This window comes from Pteronotus mesoamericanus, unplaced genomic scaffold (genome assembly GCF_021234165.1).
Source record: "Pteronotus mesoamericanus isolate MK-2021 breed Mesoamerican mustached bat unplaced genomic scaffold, CSHL_Meso_final contig_68, whole genome shotgun sequence".
NCBI lineage: Eukaryota > Metazoa > Chordata > Mammalia > Chiroptera > Mormoopidae > Pteronotus > Pteronotus mesoamericanus.
The window spans coordinates 2,768,184-2,794,629 of NW_026555234.1; the positions used below are offsets into that span (position 1 = coordinate 2,768,184).

General features: G+C 60.4%; 1 protein-coding gene across 3 annotated transcripts in view; it reads right to left on the minus strand.

Annotated features, from left to right (window-relative positions):
- Window positions 1-16,657, minus strand: part of TBC1D14 (TBC1 domain family member 14) — an 89,576-nt gene extending 72,919 nt beyond the window's left edge. Inside the window, exons 1-2 of one of the 3 annotated variants that reach the window (XM_054581911.1) lie at window positions 16,636-16,657; window positions 7,142-7,877 (exon numbers count right to left, since the gene is read on the minus strand). In XM_054581911.1, coding sequence (XP_054437886.1) covers window positions 7,142-7,860 — 719 coding nt within the window. In that variant the 5' untranslated portion in view covers window positions 7,861-7,877; window positions 16,636-16,657. Of the gene's footprint in view, window positions 1-7,141; window positions 7,878-16,157; window positions 16,306-16,635 lie in introns of those variants that run through there. The other 2 variants (XM_054581913.1, XM_054581912.1) reach the window with 2 other exon arrangements.
- Window positions 16,658-26,446: the final 9,789 nt, after the last annotated feature.

Consider the following 26,446-nt stretch of genomic DNA (forward strand, 5'->3'; position numbering starts at 1 on the left):
GCCAGGCCCGAGCGCCCCCTCCCAGGCACCTGCTTCGAGCTCCTCCTCTGCTCCTCCAAGCCTCTGCCGCGGCCCCGCCGCCTCTCTCACCTGACGGCACTGCGGGCGAGGGGGCCGCCCCCCAGCGATTCCGGGGGCTGCCCGCCCCCGCCTCCACCCTTCCCGCTGCCTCTGCTTCTCACTTTCTCCACAGCACCTCTCATGATCAACACACACACTTTATTTATTTCCTTATCTATTGAGGTTATTATCCGCCTCCTTCCACTGAAATGTAAGCTTTGAGGACAAGGTCTTTGTTTCACTCACAAATGACTCCCAAGGACTGGTGCCTTGGCATGTGGTAGAGGCTCAGCAAGTATTTCTTAAAAGAACGTATGATGAGAGGCATTTTAAGGGCCCGGCGCCACGCTGGCCCACTGTGGGCCCTCCCTACGCGACACCGCCACGGGCCGCGGCAGGGCGCTCACAAGCCTGCTGCTCTCCCGGAGCACGGCTGCGCGGCCACCGACGGGTCCCACAACCTCCTGCGTGTGTCCCGCACCCAGGCAGCCGCTTCCTGCGGCTCCTGCCAGCCACGTTTGCAGAGGGGTGTTACCTCCTGCATCCTCTCCAAACTCAAAGGACAACCTCCTGAGGAAGCTCACTGGAGTCGGGGAAACACCTCTGGCCAAGGCCGCCGGTGGCCTCCCAGCGCTGAAACCGCGGTGTCAGAGCTCAGCTGTGTAGCTCAGTGGCTGGGGAAGACGGGCAGGCACTCTGTAACCACGAGGGCCGAGCTGCTGAACACCCACCTGGTCCTGGACCACGCAGAGGGAAGGGAAGGCCCCAGGGTGGGAAGACCGCAGGCTCCGAGGAGCCAGGGTAAGCATGTGCCCGAGGAGTGGTCACAAGGGACAGAAAGGCAGAATCCTGAGTGACCAGGACGCCCCACGGACCTCGGTCAGTAACAGAGGTGGCCACCCTGCTGGTTCCCTGGCTCACGACGTCTGCCCTGCTTCTGTCCTGCTCCTGTCCTGCTCCAGGCCTCCCACTCCTTCCGCCGGTCTCCACCCGCCCCAGCCCCGCCCCGCCCCGCCCCGCCCCAGCAGGCCTCAGGCCTCAGAGCGGCCCCAGCCCCTGGAGGGCTTCCTCAACCTGCTAGCCCACAGTGCCCGCTTCCCACTGAGGAGCCCCCTCCTGCGCCCTGAGGAAGAGCCCAGGCTGACCTCCCCGCCCTGGGTTAGAGCCTCTGGACGCCTCCCGCCCAGCCTTCTGCAGAGGACCTGCCAGCCCCGCCGACGGCGAGCGGCCGGCACAAGCGGCCCTGCGCCGGACAGGCACATCTGCTCGCCCAGCGCCAACGGCCCCACCCTTCTGCTCTCAGCACAATGTACACAAGGCAGCGGAGTGGCTTCTGCAGGAAGGCATGGCCTCTGGAGCGGGACAAGGGCGTTTCAAGACACAGGTCTGCCACAGGGAGTCTGTGCGGTCAGCACCCCCCGCCCCACCCCGAGCTGGTCTCCGGTGTGGGGCCAGTCTCTACGGAAGAGCTGACGCTCAGGAGAGGAAGGCCTGGTGCCGCCCAGACCAGGGTGGCCACCGCCTCCTCCAGGGGAAGCTGCTCAGGAGGCGGCCCGAGCCCCTCCAGCCAGCTACCGTTAGGCGCCCCCATCAACATAGGGCACCTTGATGAGAGCAGACCTTTATCTTGTGCCCTTGGGGCTCGACCCCTGACCCGCCAGCTCCCTGCACTCTCACAGCTCTGCTGGGAGGGCATCCTCAGGTCGTTTTGCCAACGAGGACGGGAGCCCGGGGGGTGGAATGCCTGCCTGGCCTACGACCACAGGCTAGCACACAGCCAGGTCAAGGGGACAGCGGCCAGCGCTCCTTCCCAGGTACCACAGGGGTGCGTACACACATGCGCACACCCCCCAGGGGCTCAGATATTCAGCAGGTGCGTCCTGTCTATCCCTGATGCCAGGTCAAAGTCACCAGGAACATCAGCAAGCATATTTCATAGAAAAGTTCAAAGTTTGCAGTTCTCCCTGGCTGGCACTCTATTCATAACCAGAACTGGCAGCAAGGGGCTCTGCCCATTCTCTGCCTCCAGCTCGCGCGTGCCGATAAACCCTGAGGAACACGGTCCGGGGCGCGAACCAGTGGGCCCAACAGAACTCTGCCACGCCACGTCACGGTCTGTGAACGCCACCTGGCAGGCCCTTGGTGTCGCCTGTGACTCCCTGTGCTCTGGCTGTTGCATGTCTCTGAAGGGCACCCACCCCATTCGTAAGCTAACTCACCTCCCACAAGCAAGCAAAGAGCACCCATCTTCTTAAGCACTGCTCACGTCCCCTTCCAAATAACCGAGTCCCAAAAGCCTAGATCGGCACGGGACCTAACATTTTGGTTGGGTACTTCCACAGCAAATCAATGTGCCTACTTAAAGATGTATTTTTCTTATGCCAGTGGTTTCAAACTTTTTCATATAGGATCTTTAAAAAAAGCAGAATCTTGCATGAAACCCCAGCAAAGGTAGAAAGCAGGGCCAGAAATCCAACCTGCACTCTGGGTCTGTGCTCTGCCCAAAACTTTACCTGTGTTATCTTCTTTAACCCTCACACCAACTCTTTACAAAGAGATACAATTAGTCCTGGCTGGCGTGGTTCGGTGGATTGACCACCAGCCTGCAAACCAAGAGGTCACTGGTTTGATTCCATCAGGGCACATGCTTGGGTTGCGGGCCAGGTTCCCCTTTAGGGGTTATGTGAAAGGGTTTCTCTTCCTCTCTTTCTCCCCCTCCCTCCCCCACCTTCTAAAATAAATAAAATCTTTTTAAAAAAAATAAAAAGAGGTATAATGAATCCCATGTCACTCTGGAGCCCTGGGGATCACAGACATTGATTCTTGAGGTCACGCAGGTCAAAAATGGCAGAACTGGGGGCGAAGCCCAGGTCTGAGCACTCCCAGCTCTCAACCACTGCCCCTCTGGTCTGTCTGTGAATTTCAGCTCCATGCCAGGGTGAACAGGACACAGACTGTGCCCCCAGGGACTCTCGGCCAAGCCAGGAAGCAGGTGGGAAAAAGGCATCCTTACAGTCCCTTAAACACAGCCAAGGAACTGTAACACCTCCCCGCCCCGGTCCCCATCCTCGCTGGGCACACCCTTCTCCTAGCATCGCCCTTCAGCCAAGGACCCTCGGGCATCCCTGCTGAGACCTAACGGAGGGCTACCCAAAAGGAGGTGCAGGGGTCAGAGCTAATGGCGACCCTCCAGGGTAGCAGCCCTACCCTGGGCTTCTCCGCGACACCCGTCTCCTGGGGAATGCAAGTGTGTCACTCACGGCCTCTCACAGCTGCTGCCTGGGCTTCCAGACCAACACCACTCAACTGCACGGGGCTTAGAGGATCCCCTGAGACAGGCCCTCCCCTCTGTGCAGATGAGGGTCCTGCTCCAGTTACACTGCAGCAGCAAACTTCCTTTAGGGAGCAACTGAACGCTGACCTGTCACAGCCTGCCAGCGCCATGGTTCCCAAAGGCCGGGCGCTGTTGCCCACCCCGCCCTCCTGGAATGTTTAGCCCTTGCTCATTGTCGAAACTGGCGGTGCTACTGGCAGAGGCAGGGGATGCTGCCGAACAGCCTTCAGGGCACAGGAAACCGCGCCGCCCCCCCCCCCCACAAAGTTTCATCCATCCCGACATGTCAACAGTGCCCACATGGAGAAATCCTGGCCTCACTTTTCCAACCACAGATTGACTGAAGTATGCACATTATCAATGAGAACTGGAAAAAGCTTTAGAAAAAAAATTTTTAAGACACAATCATTATTTACATTAGAATCATAGGTAGCTGCTACTTAGATATTGCCAAGAAGTGTGCTAGATGCTTCACCTATTTGATCGCTAACCTTGCGTAGCACTTTACGCCTCTGTTAAGACTCAGAGAGATGAAGTCACTTGCCCAAGGTCACGTTGCTGCAGAGCAGAAGGGCTCACACTGAGCCGGGCCAGCCTGCCTCCTGAACCCCCGCCCCACCCGCAGTACCTGGTCCGTCTCCCCGCTCCCCCGGGAGACACTCCTTAAGGGCAGGGACTAGCTCCGAGGTCAGTGGCGCCCACCAGAGATGCGCATCACAGCCTGCACGAAGCAGACTGAAGGAGGAAGCGAGAGCCGGCCTGCAGCTCCCAGGCGGCCGTGCGCAGGCCTGAGCCAGCCTTCCCGCTGCGCGCCTGCTCCCCAGCCCCCGCCACCCTCTTCAGGAGAGTCTCCAACAGGCCTGCTCCCGAGGGCCCCGACGCCCTCCACGTCTTCCTCCCTCTGAGCCCCTTCCTCTCGATGAGCTTCCCACAAGACCGCCCACGTGGCCTCCTACCCCTCAGCAGAGGGCTCAGGGCGGAGATGGAGGGCAGAGGGCACCCGGGTCGGGAGAGTTGCTGGGGCTCAGGGGCTCAAGTGAAGCAACAAGATGGCTCAGAGGCCTGGGCTGGGAACAAAGGACCTGCCCTGGACCAACACTCCCACGGCCCGCAGCCCTGCGAGCGCCTGCTGCGGGCCAGGCCCTCGCGGTGACACCCCTGTGAATTCACTCACCCATAAAGTGTTTAGTAGGTTCCAAACGTTTTTGGCACAAAGCCCTTTCCCCTTCAAAGGAATTCTATATTGAAACTCTAGCCCTGGCTGCTGTGGTTCAGCGGACTGAGGGCCGGCCTGCAAACCAAGGGTCGCTGATGCCATTCCAGGTCAGGGCACCTGCCTGGGTTGTGGGCCAGGTCCCCAGGTCGGGGTGTGCAACCATTCGATATTTCTCTTGTGCATCGACCTTTCTCCCTCCCTTCCCTCTCTCTAAAAATAAATAAAATATTTAGGAAAAATAAACTCTCCTCTAACACTTTAAGATCCTAAGACAAGAAACGCACCCTGAGTTTGCCCATGATATCATGTACGTGATTCGTTTGTCCCTGATATTCCACCGGCCGCCCAGAGGAACCTAATGAGGGCTCACAGCAGTGTTGCAGCCACCGAGACAAAGACAAGGAAACAAGAGGCAAGGACTGAGGCAAAGAGGAGACATCTGACTTCTGGGACACAAAGCCAGCAAGGACTTCGCAGAGCCAGGGGCTGCAGGGGACCTGCAGGAACAGACGGGGCTCCCTGCGCAGGAGAGCACCCACAGGCCGGCAGAGGAAAGCGGCAGGCAGGCCGGGGCGGGGCGGGTTGCCACTGTAAGCCGCAGGGCAGCGAAGCCCCCCCGCCGGGGCCACCTCCTCCCCAGAGGCCCAGGGCAAAGGCCCCATCACGCCTACCACGCGGATGAGGAGGCCGAGACAGAAAGCGCAGGACGACGAGGACGACGAGGACGACGAGGACGACGAGGACGACGAGGACGACGAGGACGACGAGGACGACGAGGCTCAGGGAGGCGGACGAGACACGCCAGTGCCCGTGGGAGCACTCACTCGCGCTGTCTCCGAGGTGAGAGAGACAGCTAACGCCATGGTGAAGCGACCTGCGCCGGGTCACACAGCTGGGACAGGGCCCAGGCTCCTGAATTCCAAAGCTAAGCTCTCTCCTCGGGGCAGCTTCCCAGCCACCCTCCGTTGCAGCAAGGACCCCCAGTGACTGTAGGAACCTGTCCCCTGGGCCCTTCGCTGGGAGCCTGGTCCTGGAGGTCCGGGATGGCCCCAAGGGGCCGCGTGAACAGGCACCCAGGGGTGTTCGCAAACAGGAAACAGCGACGACGCTGGTCCAAGCAAAGGGATCCGCTCAGCCACAGAGCCGCGCTGCCATGACACGGTTTCAGGGCCACAGCTTCGGCAGGCAGGGTGACAGACAGCCTCCCCCAAAGTTCCCGGGCCGCTCCCAGCGGGGGCGATCGCTGGTGACTGCATTCGGAGACCGGGAGCGCTACTCACGGTAGCAGCACGTCTGCCTGTCGGCTCATCAGAGAGGAGGCGCCCTACGGAACACTGTCATGCCGCAGGCCGGTTCGCTCGGGACTGGTCCTGGACTCATCTGAGATGGTCTCCACGTGCAGCTAAGGACGCCACGGAGGCAGCAGCAAGGGTCAGCTTGTGTGTGCCCAGTCCAGATGTCCTGGCCAGCTCCGGCCAGCACATCCCAGCACCTCGGCGGGACACGTGCGCTGCAGCATCCAGCACGGGGTTTGCTGGCAGTGCACACAGGGGCAGCCAGGGTCAACCGCAGATGTGCTCCCACCGCCGAGCCCGGGGCCAGACCCTCCAAGGGGCCGCTGTGGGGCAGCCGGCCACTCCCTGCACGCTCCGCCACCCCCGCGCCCTCCTCACAGAGTTTTGCGATTTGGGGGCTCCCGTTTGTTCATGGGCCTGACTGCTGTGCCCGCTCCACCACCCCCACCTGGAAGCCCACCCACGTCTACCTGTGACCGCTTCCACCGCTGCGTGGCGCCTGCACTGCCTGCCAAGGGCAGAGCCTGGGACACAAACACTTGCTGAATGTACACAAAGATACCAGTAGGGGGCCGATGCTGCAGAAGCTGTCCCCACGGGGACCCCCAGCAGCCCTGGTTTGGCACCGGGGTGACAGAGCGCTATAGGGAGTGGAGTGCACAATCTTGTCCAAAACAAGTGAGAGCACACACCTCAGCAGCGACGCCGAGGCCAGAACATGAACCCCGGTGCACAACCACGCAGGAGCATGGGGACACAACCAGGAGAGCCCAAAAATGCCAGCTCCGAGTTACGCAAATGAGGGCAGGAGCTGGAAATGTGGGTTACTCACTCTGGTACCAGCCTCACCAGCACCCTCTGGCTGGCACAAGAAATTCAAGGTGTTAGCATGAAGGGCCCTTCAGAGGTTAAGACTGACAAAGTAAGGCTACTGATCTGCTAACGTAGACCGCTTGTGAGTCATCCTCAGCCGCAGCCGGTCAGAAGCCAGGAAGTGACAACAGACTGTGCGAGCGCGCCAGGGACACAGGAGCGACAGCTAGCAGAAGGAATCAAAGAGCAGCGTCACCAACAGATCAGTCCTACCCGACGCTCTGCAGGATTCAGGGCGTGATTACTGGTGCGACAGGGGCCTGCTCAACGGGGCAGGAAACATGCAACGCATGCTCGACAAGAACAGTTCAACTGGTCTGCATTCAGGAACCGACATCTTCCAGAGAAACAAAGATGTGTTACCTGGTAAAGAAGTTACTGAACGGTCCCAGTATTTTCAATTTACTTCCCTCCGCAACGGCATCTACACAGTCCTGCGGGTGCGGGTCATGGCTTTCCTTGGTGGAGCTCAAGGTGACGTCAGTAAACTGTGGGTCATCATCATTCTCCAGGGTCACGATGGCACTGGAGCTGCTCGTGACCACAAGGTCCAAGATGTCCTCATTGCTGACGGACAGTGTGGCGGACAACTCTGTGCCAAGACTGGACACGCTGCAGACCGAGACATCGTCGCTGCGGCTCAGGGCTTTGGAGGCGGGACTGTAGAGCTTGACCGAGTCGTAGCCCGTCCTGGGGAACGTGGAGGACTTCCGCACGCTCTGCTCCCCCTCAGCGCCGGAGGGGGCCGCCGGCGCGCAGGAGGGCAGCGGGCACGCGCTCTGGCAGGCCCGCTCAGGGACTATCTCCGACTCAGACTGCTTCCTCTTCACGTGCACCACGCTGCAGGGCACGGGCTCCGGGTTGCTGATCTCCAGGGTAGGAATGCCTGAGTCCACCGACTGCAGGCTGTGCTGATCCGGCGCCCCAAGTCTCAGCTTGGGCCCATACGCAGACAACGACAGGGACCGGGGCGCCTTGAGATTCCTGCGCTGCAGGTTCTGGATGTGGTTTCCTGGCTGCCCATCCAGAACGCCCATCAGGGCTACGCCATTCGTAGAGCTGGAAAGGCTTCCATCAGTCATCTTGGTCCAAGGAGAAACTAGGAAAAACACCAACATGGAAATTAGGGCCGTGGGGGTAAAAGCCAAAGACGCCACTCCTCCGATGCACAGCTCCAAAGTTCTGACACCTTTGTTAAAGAGAGATCCCTTGAAAAAAGTCCTGCATACCCAACTTCTAATTCAAGACTGGCAGCTGGAGGTTTAACATAAATTATCATGATATAAAATAACAAACAGGAAGGTAACTCAAATAAAAAATACACGTAGGGTAAAAATGGATAAAATAATCACCTGCGCCATCCTCATCGCCACCCGCCAGTCACATCTGTGACCCCAGCGCAGCTCCAGCAACAGCATGAGGGCTGTGCCAGGCAAAGTTGTTTTGGGTTTGTTCTTTTTTAAATGATAAACAGGCTCAGTTGAAAGCATGTGAATTCATAACCCCATATATAAGCCAACGTTCTCCTTGCTCTGAGACAGCATAAAAATCAAGCTGCTTTGTCCTGGCCAGAGGGCTCCGTGGGCTGGAACGCTGTCCTCTGCACCAAAAGTTTGCAGGTGTGATTCCCAATCAGGGCACATGCCTAGGTTGCAGGTTCAGTCCCTGGAGGCAACAAATCGATGTTTCTCTCTCTCTCTCTCTCTCTCTCTCTCTCTCTCAAATCAATAAACATATCCTCAGGTGAGGTTTTCTTTAAAAAACTCAAGTTGTTTTTAAAACAAGATCAATGGTACACGCAACATGCAGCGAGGTTACCCCGACCACATCGCCACCAGCAGCGGCCCCCACAAACGCTGTCATCACCTCACTCGGGCCTCAGAGCTGACGCTCACTGTCCCCCTTTCCACAGGGGAACCTGAGGCGCAGAGCTCAGGAAACGGGCCCAAGCTCACGTTTTCCTTAGCAGCAGGGCTGGGACGTGGGGGCCGACCCCTGGAGGGGCCACACCTACCGGATGAAGGGCCTCCTGTGGAGTGAGAGACACTCCCGACAGCAGGCTGGCTCAGTGAGGACAGATTGAGTGACAACAGCAAAAGGAAGACCAGAACCCTCCACGATAGGCTTGAGTGAGATGTCAAAACGGCCAGTGACATCCCCCCAGGGCCCTGCCCGCCATCCTCTGGCTTAAGACTGGGGTGGGGAGGAGGGGCGGGAGGGGTACCCCCTTGGACAGCGTCGTCCCCAGGGGACTGAATGCCCTGGCATATGGGACGTCACCCTCTACTGTCCTCTAAAAATGTCAAAACTAAAGAGATCTGGCTCTGTGGAGCAGACCACCACAGGACGGTCCTGGGTCCCGGCCTGGCCCCCCACGCTGCCGCGGGAGTTCACTTAAGCACCACAGAGAGGAAGCGCTCAGTGGGCTCCTATCAGCAGGCGCCATCCAGCAGGCTGTGGGCAGCTGCCGTCAGCACACGGAAAGTCTCGTAGGGCGCCCAGGCTGGGCTGCAACCACGCCCTCCGACAACCGCGCCCTCCGACAACCGCGCCTCCGACAACCACGCCCCCCCCCACTACCACGCCCTCCTGTGTGTTTTTTTAGTTTTTATAAAAAAGTCTTCCAGCTCCCCTTCAGGAATCTGGCCCCTCAACAACCCAAAGAGAATTCACTAAGAGCAGAAAAGGGAGGAGGGGTTCATCTCCTTCCCACCCCGAAAATGAAGGAACCAGTCAGTGGAGCGCTGGGGCAGAAATAGAAATATGAAGGAATGAATCAAAATGCAGAATTCAGAAATAGACTGAACCACATATAAAAACCTGGAATGGGACCCAGTGAAGAAGGATTATCTAAGCATGACGTTACACTCATGGGCTATCAGTTTCTCTAGAAAAGTGGAACCACACTGTGCTGCATCAAAACAAAAATGCAAACAAAACTAGAGTTTAATACAGAAACGAAACTGTCAAGTGCTGCGTATAAACAAGTGTTCTCCAGGCACGGGCAACAGTGCAGTTGGTAACTGCGCGGAGACGGGTACAGGAGATGGAAGAGGGTGGAGGGGAGATATGTGGCGATGCAAAAAACAATTAATTATTTAATTAAAAATAAATAAAAATTAAAAAATTCACAGTAAAAACTCAGTTCATCCCCCAAAAGTATCTGAGCCCAGCTCACTGCATGTGAACACATTTTAAAGGCTTTTCAGCTCACACCGCTCTGAATTTCCTGGGCTGTGGCCCTCCCAGGGTCCCCGGCAGGTCCTGAGCTACTCCCGAGCTAGGTCACCACAAACTGCCTCGGGGACCCTGCTCCGGGAGTCTCGGAACTGAGCCCACGCCGCGAAACGACAGGGCTCACACAAGGGAGACAGGGCAAGCCAGCCCTGCACAAGCCTGAAAGTTCTGCTTTTCTATTTCAATTAAAAGGGAAAACCATAGTTAAGAGTTAATCTTTGGTGACGTCAAAGGTCATGAGAATTATCAAAAGACCACCAACACTCCAACAGGTCAAAGTGGCAGAAAGCCCAACCTCAAGAGGAAACCCTGCAGAGGGACAGCCTCGGACAAGCCAGGCCAAGGCTCTGACTCCGCCACCTGCCAGCTGGGGCGACCTCGGGGGCGGGGGAGACGCGAGCCTTTCTGAGCCTCAACTTCCCTCCTCCCCAGCAGTGGCAAGGGGCCATCCCACAGAAATCCCAGGTGGCCTGGCGGTCACTGAAAGGAGGGGGTTTGGTGAAAGCGCCCGGCTGGCGCACCCTGCACCTGCCACACAGCAGGCACCCAATAAACAGAAGCTTTCTCTATTTTAGCCACATTAAAAGCTCAAGTACCTGCAAAAATATATATATATACATGAGTTTGAACTGAAATACAGGAGTGACAGAAACGCGTAACAAGTGCATTAAGCGAACCCAGGGACCCCTTCTCCTGAGTCACCCGTGAAAGCGCACAGGGAGGAACGGGAAGCACAGGCGCGGGCCTCGCGCCCCGTCCTCCCTCCGCCTCCGCAGAGAGCAGCCGAGGGCCTCCTCTAAGGGAGCCGCTGAGCCACCGTGGAGGCCTCTGCTGGTTCCAAGTCCAGTTTAAGTTCCTTAAGCTTCAGGAACAGGGTGTTCCTTCAGGGAAATAAACCTAAAAGGGAAAAACTACCTTCACTTGCAACACACCCTAAAACCAAAATCTGCAAGGGCTGAGGCCACCTGTCCTCAAACGTGCCCACCTGGTGCCTCCAGCCCTGGAAAACCAGGAGCCGCACTCCCGGGAGTGCCCCGCCTTCCAGGGGCGCCCTGCGGCCGGGGGGAGGTGGGGGTCGACGCGCCTGCTGAGACAGGCCGCGGGGCGAGCTCTGGACGCCCGCCAGGAGGCCGGCTGCCAGTGGCCTGCCTCCAAGTCACACGTTTCTAAAGACAGAATAAGCCTGCATTCCCCGAGCTGGCACAGGGTGCGCCAGATCCGTCCCTGCTGGCCCCCCAGCCCCACGCTGGTGCTGCTCTCGGCCCTCTCGCACCCAGGGTAACGGCGCCATGCCCGCATACTCTCCCAGCTGGGCCTTCCGTGCCCCTCGGGACCTGGCAGCAGATGCCACCAGGAGACAGCGCACTTCCAAGGCCACCTCCTCTGAGAAGCTTTCCTACCTCTCCCAGGAAGCTGCAGGCCCTCCCTCCTCCTTGGCTCCTCTTGGCTCCATCCCACGTAAAACGACTATATTTACAACTGTCCCCACGTCTCCCTGCACTGGCTTCAAAGCTCCAGGAAGGCACAGCACTAATAGCTCCCGGACACCACAGCCTGGCCAAATGCCTGGCATGGATTAAGGATTCAAAAATCTATTTGCCTAATTAACTATTACTGACAACTACATTCTAAGTGGGCAGGTTTCAGGAACAGTCCATCTAAGAAACATCTGCTGAGAAATGGGTTATGTTCCAAAAACGAGGTAAGCAGCAGAGGAAACAAGACAAGGAAAAAAATCCGTCCCAGAGGGCTCCTGGCACATGAGTGGACGACAGACACAGCAAGGGAGCGATGACCACCTGCGCCTCACGTCTGCTGCCAGGCCTGCCAGCGAGGAACGCTGCCCGCGGTGCACGGCGCAGGAAAGTAAAACACAACTCCCCCTCCACAGCTGCTTCCCCAAGGCCACACCACAACGGCCCGAGAACGCAAGCCCGCCGCAGTGGCCACCACAGGGCGCACCGCAGGCTCTCGGGCACACCCTGGCAGCAGCCACGGACACGCTCGATCCAAGTGCAGTGATGACCAGCCGCCACCTCCCAGACCAGAGAAAACGCACAAGCCGTCACGCATGGCAAAGAGGGAGGCTGCATTCGCCCTGGGCAGCACGACCACCTGAACTCCTTCGCCTGCTGTGAGGCTGGGCGCTGCAGGCAGCAGAGCCCCGAGGGATTCGAACAAGCTGCCCTCCGCTGGGGCCACGTCCTGGGTCAATACACGTCGGAACAGGGACAGTGGCTCTGCCCGTGGTTCTGAATAAGGCTGCGAAACAATTCCATCTGGAAGCAACAGTTTAATTTTCTCCTCCACAAAAAGCAATAGGACTAAGTCTTGACTAAGTCTTCATGAATAAAAGAGTTTATGAAGCCAAAACCAGATGATTTAGATGTGTCCCTAGGCAGGAAAGTGCACTCGTTGGTGGGTTCCGGGAGAGGGCGCACCGCCCGTCCACGCAGACGTCCTCCGGCTCCTTGCCGTCCACGACGCAGCCCTCCTGGTCCGGCTCCTCTCTGGAGACTGCGGAGGAGAGCCACCCCCTCGCGCCCGTCAGCGCCGGTCGACGCTGCTCTCCCTGGTCCGCCCAGGAGGCTGCGGGCACTCAGTTTCACTGCCTCGCTGCCCATCAACCCAGCCCCGCCCCGACTCCCTACCCTTCCTCTCCAGCGTCCAGCGCACCACTCTCTGCGTGGCACTTCCCCTGTGGATGAGCCGGCTCCGCAGAGGGCTCCGCAGCACCGCCCACCACCTTCCTCTTTTTAACTCAGGACCTGGCCCGGGCAGAAAGGCTCCAGGAAAGGAAGGCACAGGACGGCCCAGGGCTCAGGTGGCTCAGCATTAACAATTAACCACAGCAGCGGCCCCTGCTCGCCAAGCACGCGTCACACGCTAGGCGCCGTGTTCAGTGGTCCGTGTTCACACTCGCCCTCTGCGTGACCTCCACGACCCCTTCATTACCAGCTCACAGACACGCGACAGGCACAGAAGGTACATGTGACAAAGTGGTTGTGCCAGGGCTGACCTGACCCTAAAACACTTCCTCTTCACATGGCTTGCACAATGGCCTAAAACAATGGGTTGATCTGTATTTTGTAGGATGAAAAGTCAGCTATAAAAGTAGTCTGGTTTTTAAATGGGTTATTTAGAATTTTTTTAAATCCTAAAAATAAAAATTTCTTAGCTCAATATACTCCTCTGCAGGGTAAATGGCAACTTTTAGGCACCTGGAATTTAACACAATGTTGTTTAGTTAAGTTTTGTTCCACCAGCAAACTAGGCAGAAACTGGGGCTAAGCTGGTGAGGGTCCCCAAAGGCCCCTTTACAGACCTAAGGAGCAAACACTGACATTACAGTGTCTGATAGTGGCTATGTTGAAAGGCACAAGTGGGGGCATTTTAAACTAGGAGCTTTCAATGCGTGGGGACTTCCCCATGACCCCAAAATGTTTCAACTCCATTTAGTGATTTACCAAAACAAATCTTCACAAGCACCTCTGTGACAGGGGCAACTGGCAGGTGAGGGAGACATTCGGGCCACTTCCGAAAGCCAACATCATTTACACTCCCGATTACTAATAAAAGGCGCTGTTTACCGGAGACTTGCCACGGCCAAAGGTGCTGGGTGCCTCCGTCACCACAGGCCCTGTGAGTGCTCTGAGGATGCTGAGGTTCGGAGGGGCTGAGTACGTCACCGGGGCTCACACAGGAACAGGAACTGGACTCAAACCGGGCCTGACATCAAAGCCACAGAAATGACTTGCTGGAGCGCTGAGGAGCGCGGCTCAACGGTTAACAGCTTTTTCTGCGTGTATGTTAGCTTCAATAGGAACTTTTTAAAAGTAAAATAAACAAGGGGGAAGGTTCTGGAGGTAGCCTGTCTGGGGTCAAATCCCAGTCTTTCATTTCATATGACTTTGCACAAGTTTCTTGATTCTGTGCCTTAATTTCAAATGGGGCCAACAGCAGACCCTCTCTCCTTAGGCAGCTGACGGATTAGGGAGGTAATCCCCGCAAGCCTCTAGAGCTGTGCCAGGTGAGAGTTAAGCCTTGGAAAGCTGGCTGGTGTTCTTCTTTCCTGGGCACCAGATAGGGCCAGTCAGCTCTGGCCCACTATTTTAGCAACTCATTTGCATGAGCAAGCTCAGACACAACCAGCCTGCCCGCACAGCCTCCCTGCACAGCTTCTTCCTGTCCCTGACATCTCTCCTCTCTCTGCGCGGCGGCACTGACAGCTCTGGGCCTCCACTTCCCCACCTGTGAAACGAGGCGATCAGCCCAACTGATCTGCCTGAGGTCCTTCCAGCATGACATTCTGAATCCTAAACCCAGGCCCTAGAAAGTTTCTATCCACCCTAAATCACACATAACAAACAAAACAGCCATTTCCCTAAAATGCTTTCACATACTTTTAATGTCTATTTTGATGACAAATCTTCTCCAAGGTCTCAAAGGCTCCCCAGCAAGCACAGCACGCTGGGTAGGCATTCCCCACTCTGCGGCTGCGACAGGAAGGCCAGAGGCTCGGACCCGTGGGGGAGACAGACTCCCAAACAGGTGCTCTGAGAGGCGGGGCCCTCCCTGGTAGGGGAGGCCTTCAGCAGGGCACCCGCACAGGGAAGTGGACGCATGAAGAACAGGAGTGACTCACGGGACAGCGGGGAGGAAAAATGAGGGTGCAGAGGGGGCGGGAGGGGGCCTGTGGCGAGGACGGGAGGCAGTGAGCAGTGCCCAGTGAACACTCTCACCGACCTGGAGCCAGCCCACCCAGGCCCGGTGAGGTGCTGCGCACGGCCTCCCGGGACCGTGGGGGACACCGAGGTGCGCAGACCTGGAATCCCACCTTCCCCTGTCCCCCGTCAGGTGACCCTGAGCCAGTGCATCACATTACTTCCCTAGTTTAGTTTCCCAAACGGTGCGATCCCTCAATGCTGGGCCCAAGTCCAACAGCCAGGTTCTCACCAGGGCTGGGGACCAGGTGGAGCCCACAAACTCAAGGAGTCGAAGAGATGCGAGACCTAAGACAGCCTGGGGGTATAGGGGCACCGGGGACAGAGCAGGGTATGTAATAATACACGGGGAAGAAGTGGCTCCCAAGCTTGAGACGGGGGCTGGTCCTGGCCAGACGAGCAGGGCAGGAGGAAGTGTTCCGAGGCTGCCGAAGGAGAGCCGGCCCGGGCAAAGCCCCTCCCGGTGCCCGGCGCTCAGACCTGAAGGCTCGGCAGCAACACGCCCTCCGGAAAGGCGCCGGGACAAGGGCGAGGGCCACAGCACCAGACACCGGCCGCAAGGCCTCCTGCACGGACAACCCTCCAACGCACAGCTGCCCTCTCCACCTTGGCAAAAACAGTACCCTGTGCAATTTTAGGGCAGAAATGGTTTCACGTGCCCAGGCAAGGGCCCCGCCACTTGTGCCCAGTGTGGGGCCTCGGGACTAGAGCGTGCAGGGCCAGTCCGCTCCACCGCCGCCTCGCCGCCTCAGCTCCCAGCGCCGACTCCTTCCTCCAGGCAGCTCCCTGCGCAGCAAGGACCGCCTGGGCGGCACCCCTCACCCCCGACACACCCCGGCTGGGGCCCCCCGGCCTGGGTCACCGAGGCACAGGGGGTCCATGGCCGGGGGATGGGAGTCCTTGGCAGAGGCACAGTGTCCGAGTAGGTAGTGTCTGAGGCCTAGGAACAGGGATTCCAAGAAGGAAGGGGGTCAGAGGCTCCACCTCTGGTGGAGGGGGGAATCCAAGGAGCCGGGGACTCCGCGGTGGAAGGGTCCCGGCGGCCGGGAGGGGCAGATCCACGCGCCGAGCCGGCTCCACTCCGAGCCGGGAGCCTCGCGCATTTGAGGGGGCAAACTTCGTCAAGTTCCGGAAAAGAAGTGTGTCAGAGCGCGCGTCTCACTGAGGGGCGGTCGAGCGCCAAGTGCCGCCGGGGCCCCATAGAGTTCCCTCGGCCGCACGCGCTCCCCAGCGCGGGGCAAAGCGGCGACCGCGCAGCGAGGGGGCGCCGGGTCAGGACCCGGGCGGGCGCTGGCCATCGCCCCCACCCCGCCCGCCTGAGGCCGCCTCCCCGCTCCGGCCGACGCAGCAGCAGGTGGCAGCGGCCCCGCGCGCCTCGGGCCCCTTCCAGCCCCGCCCCCGCCGCAGGCCCTCAGTACCGGAGTTAGCTCGGCTCCGACTCCATCCCGGCGCGCAGGTACCCCCAGGTCCCGCGGGACCCGCAGCTTGCGCGGCGAGAATGCCTGGAGCGCGGCAGGGAGCGAGTCCGGGGAGCAGGTGCGCGCGAGCCGCCTGCGGCCAACGGCGGAGCGCGCCCTCGCCCCGCCCCGCGCGCCCTCGCCCCGCCCCGCGCGCCCTCGCCCCGCCCCGCGCGCCCTCGCCCCGCCCCGTCCCCTGCCGGCCGCGGCTGCTCTTCTGCCGGAGCTGCCGCCTCCCGCCGCGCCACCGCTGCAGCTCCTGAAACTCGACGCTCGCCCCGCAGCCCTTCCTGCGGCCCACTCGCCAGTCCCCCGAGGGCCCCGTAGCGGCGTCGCCGGCCCTTTTCTCTCCCGAGGACAAAGCGGGGTCGCGAGAGGTGCCTGAGGGGATCTTCTGGTTCGCAGAGCCCCCGTGGACACTCGCCTAGGGCCTCCTTACCTGGTCGGCTCCACCCGCGGCCATCTTGGAAGTGGGAAGCGGCCGGGAGGGGGAAGGGGCTCGAGCGGGCAGGGACCAGGCGTGGGGAGCCGAGCGGCGGAGCGCATCGATGGGCGCCCCTGCCTCTGGGCAGGTGTGCGCGAGAGGAGGGGCCTGGCTCCATCCTGGCGGAGGGTAGGAGGCCTCAGAACGTCGCCTTGGCGTCCGCGTTGCCTGGCCTTAATCTCTTAATCTGTAAAATGGGCTTTTCTGGTAGTTGTCCTCTGTTGAGCTCTTACTCAGTGCCTAGCGCCTGGGGATGTTTGAAAATGCCAAAACCCAGGCCAATTACTTGGAGGCGAGGTACAGTTTTGCAAGTTGTGTAATGTGCACCGAAGTTTGGGAACCGCTAGCCTAGCGTTTATGTGCATTATTTCGCGTCAACATTGCAGAAACGACTGGTCAGGGTCTGTGATCAACGCCGTGTAGTGTATAGAGAGACAGATGAGCGGTTTGCCCAAGACACCTGACAGTAGCTGGGAGGGGTCAGAAGCCAGATGGCGGGCCCAGTCCACCTTCCAAAACCTCGCGAGGCCCTAAGTGAGAAAGCTCTTGTCAGGCAGTAAGTAGCACGTTTGTCCTCCTAGGTGGAGGTGTCCTGAGAGGAACCTGGCCTGCCTTGTTTACTGTTGTGTTTCCTGCGCCTGGCAAATAGTAGACACTTAAATATTTGTTAAATTGTCATTGTATTTTGGGGACATCAATGCTGGAGGAAAGACTCCAGTGGCAGGGAGCCACAAGGCCTCGCTCGCCCACTAGGCTTTGATCCTGCCACCCAGGAGCCCTGAGCGCTGTCGCAGGCAGAATTACCAGAGAGGAAACCTCGGAGGCCGGCCAGCTGAGTCGAGGGAGGACCCGAGAGCAGACCAGCCGGGACAGGAAGGGTAATCTCGCCAGCCCAGAGAGCATCTGGGCGCCTGCAGTGGAAGATTACTTTGTGGGGGCTGTGGTCATGCCGGTTGGGCCAAAGAACCCCTGATGGTCTCGGGTCTCACAGCACTGCAAACGCTTAGCACTTCCTAGTTACGATGGCAGGAGGGTGGGAACTTGAAAATGACAAGCTCTTAATAGGGTACATTAACACTCTCACAGGGCTTGGTGCATAACAGGAGCTTCATAAATGCTTACATTTCTAGGTGGTTTTAAGGGAAAATAATACCAGGTCTCCTTCAACCCCCAACGTGGCCTCCCCAGCGTAAGGAAACACTAACAGAAAAGTACAGGCTTGCTTTGGGCCTGAATTAATTAGCAACATAATACGTCAGATTAATAAATCTGCTTTTACCGTGTTCCTTGTGACTCCACAAATCCCTCCCAGCCAGCCTTCGTTCTGAGTCTTGGGGTTTTAAAACCCCACGGCGACAAGGAACCATTGTCCTGAGTGCAGAACCAAATGAAGGTCGTGGTCCATGGGTTTGCCTTGGCGCCCTCTGTTTGCCTTTTTGTCACCCCCTGCCAGGCCCACTGTGCCCCCCGCCCCGCCCTTTTCCCGGGGCCCAGAGCCCCCCATAGAGCCCATTAGTCCCTTACACCCTCAGTCACTTACACCCCTGTCTTCCCATTTGTCATCGGCACCCAGAAGTGTTGTAGATGCGTCCTCATCACAACTGAGTCTAACAAAGTTAAAAAGACAGTGACCAAGGCCAGCTGTGTGGCCGTGCACAGCCACCCCTCTCAGCAGCTCAGTGCCTCCCTGCCCCCCTCGCTGATGTGGAGACGAGTGTCCGCGGGGTCCACGTGGACAGGCCAGAGACACAGGGACAGAGAAGTGCCCAAACAGCCGGAGTGGCCAGGACCAAGGAGCCTCTGCGCTTTGTTGCAAGAAGCAGCACGCAGACCATCACGCTGCAGCCACCAAATTGTATTTTACTCAGTTCTGCAAGTGCAGTCACCTGTCTCCTACCTGCACTGGGCTAAAGTCAGGGAATGTGGGAGGCAGGACTCCTCAAAGCACATTTGTGACGGAGGTGGTATGGCCTTAGCGAAGGAGGAAGCAGAAGAGAAAACTACAGCCCTCAGGGTTCCTGGGGTCCGACACACTCGTGAAATCACCCCCAGTCGCAGCCGGCCAATGCCACCGCAGTGTTATTTGCAACAAGGGAAGGGACATGGTATAGAAGCCCCACCAGGAGGGAAGGTTAACTCAATGGAGCCATCTTAAAAACCTTTAAAGAACTTATTACATAGCACAAAGGAAATGCTTGCACTATGAGTGATACGGAATTTGAAATAAAGGACAAAATTGAAGACTGTACTCCACACCCGCTGCCCCGCGCTGCCTGGGGCCGCCGGCCTGTGGCCATCTGCCGACCCAGGTCTCTTCTACCGGATGGGGCTTGGGCAAAGCCAACTTCAAGAGCTACCATGTAAAAGAAGACGGCGAGAGGGTAATGCTGACGACTAGGCCCGGAAATGCTCAGCAATCCAGGATAAAAATAAGCACAACGCACCCCAATACAGGGTGATAGTTCAGGCGACCAAGAAAGATCCCGTTGGTCAGGTTGCTTGTGCCTGTCAGGAAGGAGACGGGGTAGCCTGTGCAGCCCGTGCTCGTGAACCCCCCAGCAGCCCGCCCACGGGCGCCGCAGCAGGCTCGTCAGGGCCCCGGGGCGGCAACTGCGGTGCAGAAAGCGTCGAAGGTCTGCCTGCTGCCTTCGCCTGCTGTGCGGGTGCGGGGCTTGCCAGAGTGACCAATGGAAATAGTGTTGGGGCCCAGAAGGGAGCTGCGGATGGAGGCCTGTGTGCCCCTCGCGGTGCCACGCGAGTCTCCGGTCACGATTCAGAAAGCAAGGAATTGAGTGCAGGAGCGCATAATGGTCAGAAGGTCGCAGATGAGCCGCGTAACCTGATGGAGAAGACGGGGAGGCTTACGAGAGCAGTCCGCTCAGTGCGTGAGTGGGGCGCTGGGCAGGGGCCCGGGCCATGGGAGAAGGCCTGTGAGAGAGGGTAACGGCAGGTGGGGGGGCAGGCGTCCAGCAGGTCTCTCGCCCAGAAGACAGGCTGGGCAGTCCGAGGAAGGTAAGCATGGTGAGGGCTGGGAGCGGGCTGCCGGCAGCTAATAAACCGAACCGAGTTTTCAGGGATGAAGACCTGTCAGAGATGAGCAAACTTACTGACCAAGCCAAAAAAAACAAAAACAAAAACAAAGACTATAGAATTTGCGTGATCCATGCAGTAAAGGCAGGAAGAAAACACCGAAGGAATATAGCACACACGTGATTTGCTCCTGCCCCTAAATATTTTGAGACTTCGATTTCCCCAGAACGGACACACGCTTTATTTACAGTGAACAGGTGCTAAGATGCTCACTGGGGTGAGTCACAGACTTGGAAGAGCATGGTGACGTGGGGCCAGCGGGTGAGGGCTCTGAGGCCGTGGCCCTCTCACCAAAGCCCCACGAGAAGCAAGGCAAGGGCTGTGCCCGTTGTGTGGATGGGGAGACGCGGGCCCCAGGAGGCTGGGTGGCCGAGGCAGGGCCAGGCACTGGCTGTTACGGGAGTCCCGGCTGCAGAGCCCACCTTTGTCACAGTCTCTCTGACTGCCCCGGAGGCTCCACGATGCTGTATCATTGCCTTTTACTAGGGACACTTGAATCTAGGTGGGTCTGGCCCAAAATCAACTGTCACTCATTCCCAGGGCGCCCCAAGTAATTGACTGGAAGAAGTAAGTTACAAGGAAACCAGGGGCAGAGGCCCTCTGGCCTGTGGCTCCCGGCTGTTCACAGGTGCCCAGTGCAGGAGGCCTTACAGCTCTAGGTGTAAAGGAAGCAGGAGACGCTTGGGGGTGGGGCTCCCTGTTACCAGCACACCACAGTGGAATTTTCCAAACAGCCTTATTTTTTTTTTTAAGGTATCACCCAGTTTGCCTGCTGCTGCTACCGTCAGAAAGCAAAGCCCGATTTAGAGCCTGCAGCAAGAAGTCTCACATGGGAGCCACGTGAGGTGGGGGCAGAGGGGGCAGGAGCACGCAGCTCCCTCCTACCCCGATGACCCACTGTGGGGACCTCCCCCCCAGGGTGAGGCTGTTGCTGCGCCCGAGGTCTCTCCAGGCTCACAGAATTGCCTGCTGCCCCCAGAGCACCCCAGCGCCCTCTGCCCCCACCGTCGCACCTGCCCCACCCCCTACCGGGATCTCCGGGAACTCCCTCCCTCCTTTCCTTCCTCGTTCCCTCCAGGGGTGGCTCAGAAGGTCACCCGGGCCCTCTGGCCCTCGAACATGCTCCGCAGCTCTTACCCCACATCGCACCCCCAGGCTGCCACTGGGCTCCAGCAGCCTCTGGGCCACGTCCCAGATACCTTAGTGCCTTGCAGGGCCTCTCTGCCGCCCCCAGGCCCCAGCGGGCAGCTGGGCCCACGGAGGAGCGAGCAGCCGCGGATGAGCCCTGCCTGTGTGTCTGCTCCTATGTCCTCGCCCTCGGCAGAGAGGGGCCTGGGGGTCAGACGGGGAGACTTCCTGCCCGAGGCTGCAGGGCTGCTCGGGCCACGGGCAGGGTTTGAACCCAGGCCTTCTAACAGCAAGAGACAGACAGACAGACATGCGCGCGCGGCTGGCCTCAGCCCCTCCTGTTGACAGGGACAGGCTTCCTAAACGTCCCAGCACCTCTGCACGGCCCCCATCCTGCCTCCCTCCTGTACCCAGCACGGTGGGTGTTCCCAGCCCCTTCAAAACACCCCCCAGGGCGGCTCCTCGCCACATGCCCACCCCCATGCCCAAGCCTGGCAGGGCTGGCCACTCCCTCCTGTACACCCCCTTGCACATCCCCTGTGCCCCTCTGTAGCTGCCGTGAGGCGGGGGACCAGATCTGCCAAGGAGAGGCGGCACCAGCATTAAGGATCCCCCACTCCAGGCAGGCTGGCCCAGGAGGGGGCTCAGTAGCTAGTACCGGCTGAGTTGCCAAGATTGAGCCTTCCTCCTCCCTAGAGGGGAACAGAGGGACTCCAAATACAGGCCAAGAACCGTGGGGGTGAAGGGTGCTGTCTGCAGCTGCCCGGGAGCCGGCTTTCTCCTGGCGTCTCACCTGTCCCTGGGCCCCGGAACGTTGCCTCCTGGGGCCTGGTCAGTGCCCATCTGTCTGCCCCATCAGGCGGTGAACCTAACAGCGGCCCCCAGCAGGCACCAGGGCAGTTTGAGGGCAGCCGTTCCGGGCTGCGGGGCCTGCTCCCAGGACTGGAAGGCTGGGAGGAGCTCAGGTCCAGAAGGGAGGTGGAGGCCCCGTCTCCGGAGGCCATGTCCAGGCACCGGTTTCGGCCGCTGTCTGTGGCCCGCAGCTGTGAAGGGGAGCCCATGCGGCCAAGGAGGATGCCCAGGGATGACCAGTGGCCCAGCCAGGGCAGAGCTGCCCCCCGCAGGCGTCCCCTGCCCCACAAGCTCGCCGGCTTCCCCAGGACCCAGGGTGGGGTGGCGCCGAGGGGCTGCCAGGCAGGAACATTAGGGGGCCGGAGAAGGAAGAGCCTTCTAAGGAAGATGGCTGCTGGGCCGCAGGGGCCTTCACGCCTTGCCTTCCAAGCCAGCGCGGCGCGGCGTAGCTCAGACAGGCTGGAGCAGCCCCCGAAGCTTGCGGAGGAAGAGATCGTCTTTCTTTCCAGAAAACAAGGGCGGTTTCCTGATTTAGAAAAACAAAACTTATTACCAGCATCAGGTTTAGGACCCAGCATCTAGTAGGCTCTTGATACACGTTTGCTGAACGAATCAATGGATGAATGTTTACCAACCCTATTTGCAACCAAGGCCCTTTTTCCTCCTAATCAGCAGCTTGATGCCATCTCCCCTGCCCTCAAAGACCCCAACCTGCTGGCCCATTTGCGTCTGGAGGGTTCAGTAAGGCCAGCGGGCCTCACGGATCCACCGCTCACCCGCCTTGTCCAGGTCGCCCCTCGCTGCCAGGTGCCACGCCGCCAGGTCTGGGAGAAGCACCTGTGACCGGGCTACCTCAGTTCGGGGTGAAGCCCAGGCCCCTCCCCTTCCCAAGCTGGGTGCAGCTGGCAGTGGGTCTGGGAAAGGAGGAGAGGCAGGGACACGAGGGGCCTGGAGGGCCGCCTGTCCAGGCGGAAGGGGCTGGGCTCGCCTAGCATCCCTGGTGGGCACAGATCGGGGGATGGGGGGCTGCCCACGGACTGAAGGCAGCAAACACAGGTGCCCAGGGCGGGCACGGAGGCAGGCATGGCTGCTTTGCGTGTGGGGAGGGACCAGAGAGGGCATGGGCCGAGGCCGCGCAGCGCAGGGCGGTAGCTGAGAGCAGAGGTTTCCCGCTGTGAGCCTCGCCCGCCGGGGCCCCCCCTCCCCGCCCCCGTCAGGCAGCCAGGGCCGGCGCCGCTGAGCTGGGCGGCTCCATCACCGCGGGCTTGCCGCTTGCAGTCTGACACTGTGCCTGGCAGGAACTGGGGCCTAGGCGGACACCGCAGGGGCCCCAGGCCTGTGAGGAGCGGAGCAGGCGGGAAGGGGCCCGGACCTGCAGAGGCCCTCGGCAGGCCGGGGCTGCAGGTCCCAGGGTCACAGCCCCCAGCGCAGGGCTCTCTCGGTGCTGCTCCACCTCAGCGGCCGGGGGTGGGGTGGGGGAGCGTGGGGAGAGAGCTCCAGAAGCCTTTCCCAGGGCTGAGCTGGGGCCCGTGCTGGGCCCTCGGGGGACCTGCGCCCACAGCTCTGCAGCCAGCTCCGGTCCCTCTGGAGGCTCTTCCCTCTGCCTGGGCATCTGATGGCGGAGGGCAAGGAGCAGTGGGGTGGCGCCCACGCTGGCCTGGGGGTGACGCGCCGACAGCAGGCCCCGCCCGTTGCTGCGGGCGGGCTGCCCCGCCGGCTGGGAAGGGCCCGACACGGTGGGCATGGGGCAGAGGTGCCCTGGCTGTGGCAGCCGGGCCACAGCAGGAGCTCCTGGCGTGGGGGCCTGACCCAGCGGGCTGGGCCTGCCTCGGGATGTGGGGACCACGGGGACAGGGGTGCGCGTGCAGAGGAGCAGGAGCAGGAGCAGGGAGGAGAGCGTGTCCTCACACCGGGTGAGGTGAGGGAAGCTTCGCCTGCCCCGCACCAACAGGCCTGGCCTGGCCGTGGGAGGGAGCAGGAGGGGAGCCCATCCCAGTGAGGAAGAGAGGGACCGCGGCAGGGCCGCACAGCGACTGGGGGTCGGGGGGACAGGGGGACGGAGAAGGTCGGCGGGTGCCCGAGCACGAGGCGGGCCCACCACCCCGCTCCCTGCACGCAGCCGGGGTGCCGAGGCGCCACGGAGCCCTGCCGTCGGGGAGGGGCACAGGAGCGCCGTCCCCACCTGACTGCAGGCCGGGGTTCGGGGAAGCTGGGGCCTGTTGGGTTAGCCAGCCCAATGGCGGGCCCTTCTTCCGTCCCCCCAAACAGGCCTCCGCCAGCCCTTGGGGCCCCCCAGTGGTCCCAGGACAGTCTGAGCCGCGACAGGCCCCGTGCCTGCCCCTTCCCCGCAGGGCCGGGGCCTCCCGCCCCACGCCCCTGCTGCGGCCCCTGGGTCCTGGCCAGCGCCAGGAGCGACGGCGTGACCTCACCTCAGGGTGAGAGGGTAGGCCCGAGCCAGCCACAGGACGGCCGCGCGACCAAGTCAGCACCGCGGGGGGCCGGCCTCCCAGGACCGGACCCGAGGCAGGGACCGTCGCTGCCACCCATTTCTGGAGGGGAGGGGAGGGGAGGAAGTGAGGGGTGACCTACAGATGGGATTTTCTTGAGAGTTACTGGACTGGGGTGTGGCAACTTCTCCTTTGCGTTTCCGGCCGCCCTCTTTTCCCGTCCAGGGACCGCAGGGCGGCAGGTCGTGGAGGAGGGCAGGGCAGGGGCGTCTCGCTGGCTTTGCGCTCTGGCATCGTGTGGCTGCCCTGCCTCCCCCGCACGCCAGCCCACTGGGGGGTCCCGCTCGGCCCTCCGTTTACACCCAGGGACACAAGGCCTGGAGGCGAAGGGCCCAGCCCTGGGGCGCAGGGCCAGCGGGCGGCAGAGCCTGGACCCGGGCCCAGGTGTCCTGACCCAGCCTGGATGCTGCAGGTGACGCCCTCACAACACGGAACGCCCAACGATTAGAAAGAGGCTGCCTCGCTGCCATCGGCGACGACCCCCGCCATCTGTTGTTAGGTTTGTGGGGTCTTGGCCAGATGGAGCTTTGGGGACTGTCCAGTGGGTACCCGGTTCAGATCCTGGCTCCTCCGGTCACTAGGAGGGAGGCTACCAGGTGCTTCACTGCCTGTCATGCCTCAGTTGTCCCCTCTGTGAAACGGGTACGAGCACCACCTTGAGGCTTGTCAGTTCACACCGCGTAACACCTGCCGACGGTGGGTCCGCGCTGGCTGGGGCTGCCACCAACGCAGGCGGCACCGGCACCACCCAGACGGTAGGTGCTGCTGTCACTGCTGGTCCTTGCGGTTCGGTCGAGTGAGGCAATGGCCCCTGAACGTGTCACCAGCTGCCCACCCCAGCGATGCAAGGCCAGCGCAGGCTGCAGACGCCCAGCCCCGCGTCTGGGCTCGCAGCTGCACCGCGCCCAGTGTGTGAGGCCCCCCGTGGCTGCTTTCCAGAGACCGGGGCAGGGCCCTCCTTCCCGTTCCTGGGCGGCAGCACAGGCACAGGCCTCCCAGGCACTGTCCCAGACGCCGAGCCCGCACACCCAGAGCCTGTGGGGTGGCAGCTGCAGGGACGGCGGCCGCAGCATGGCCGCAGCACGGGCGCCCACAGCGGCGGGCCGAGCACTGTAGACACTTCATGTGAACAGAGGCCTCTACACCCCAGGGTGGTTGAGAAAGCACTCAGCTGTGACGTGAGCAACCCTGGGGACAGTGAGAGGCCAGGCCCGGGCCCGGACGGCTAACAGGCACGGGGCGCCCGCCTCACTCTTGCAGGTGTGGGCGCAAGTGAAGCAGCTGTGCTGACGGAGCTTCAAGAACCTCAGCGCGAGGGGACCCGTGCCAGCGAGGCCACCAGGCACACAGCCGAGCAGCGAGGCAAGCCCGCAGGAAAGGCACCTCCCGCCGATGATGGCCGCACCTGTGCAGGGGCCGCCTTGCAGGGGGGCCGCACTCTAGTCCTGCCTCAAGTGCCTCCTCCTCACCTGCCCGGGCCCAGCGGCCACGTGAGTCGCTCATGCCAGGAAGACGGGCTTTGGAATGACGCCCACGACAGCTCGGTCAGAAGCTTGTGGAGGGTGGAAGGCACCAGGTGCCGCTTTAAGTCCTTGCCTTAAGGACTGAACTGTGACTTACCCGAGGTCACAAGGCCAACAAGCCGTTGGGCCCGGGGTTCCACGCTGCAAGAGCCCAATACGGCTGTCCCTTCAGATCGGGGTGGCTAAGGGCTTTAGGAAGACGGTGTTGGTGGCTGGCCAGCGGGCTGGGGAAATGAGGCGAATCCTTAGGCCTCTCTCCTTATATATAACACACATGCTCCAAAGATAAACTCTACATAAAGCACAGGGGTTCTAGAAAAACCCGGGAAGACATTTTTATACTTTTAAAATGGAGAAAGCCTCAAAAACGTGCCTACAGGTTCCAGAAACCACAGGTTACAAAGTGGATGGAATGCAATTCATTACCTCCTTCTGATTAGAACCCACCTGTCTTCTGCCCAGATAAAAAGCAAGTGCTGACCCGAAAACCAGCCCCCGCTTCACGCCAGCAAAGCTATCAGCAGCTGATGGACATGAGAGGAGGGGAGTCCAGCTCCACGCACGGGCCCTGGCGACCTCCTGTTCTGTAGGATGTTGGCACCGTCGGCACACGCAGTGGCGGGTCCCCCGAGGGCTCGGATTCCCCTTGGGAGCCGCTGTGCAGGG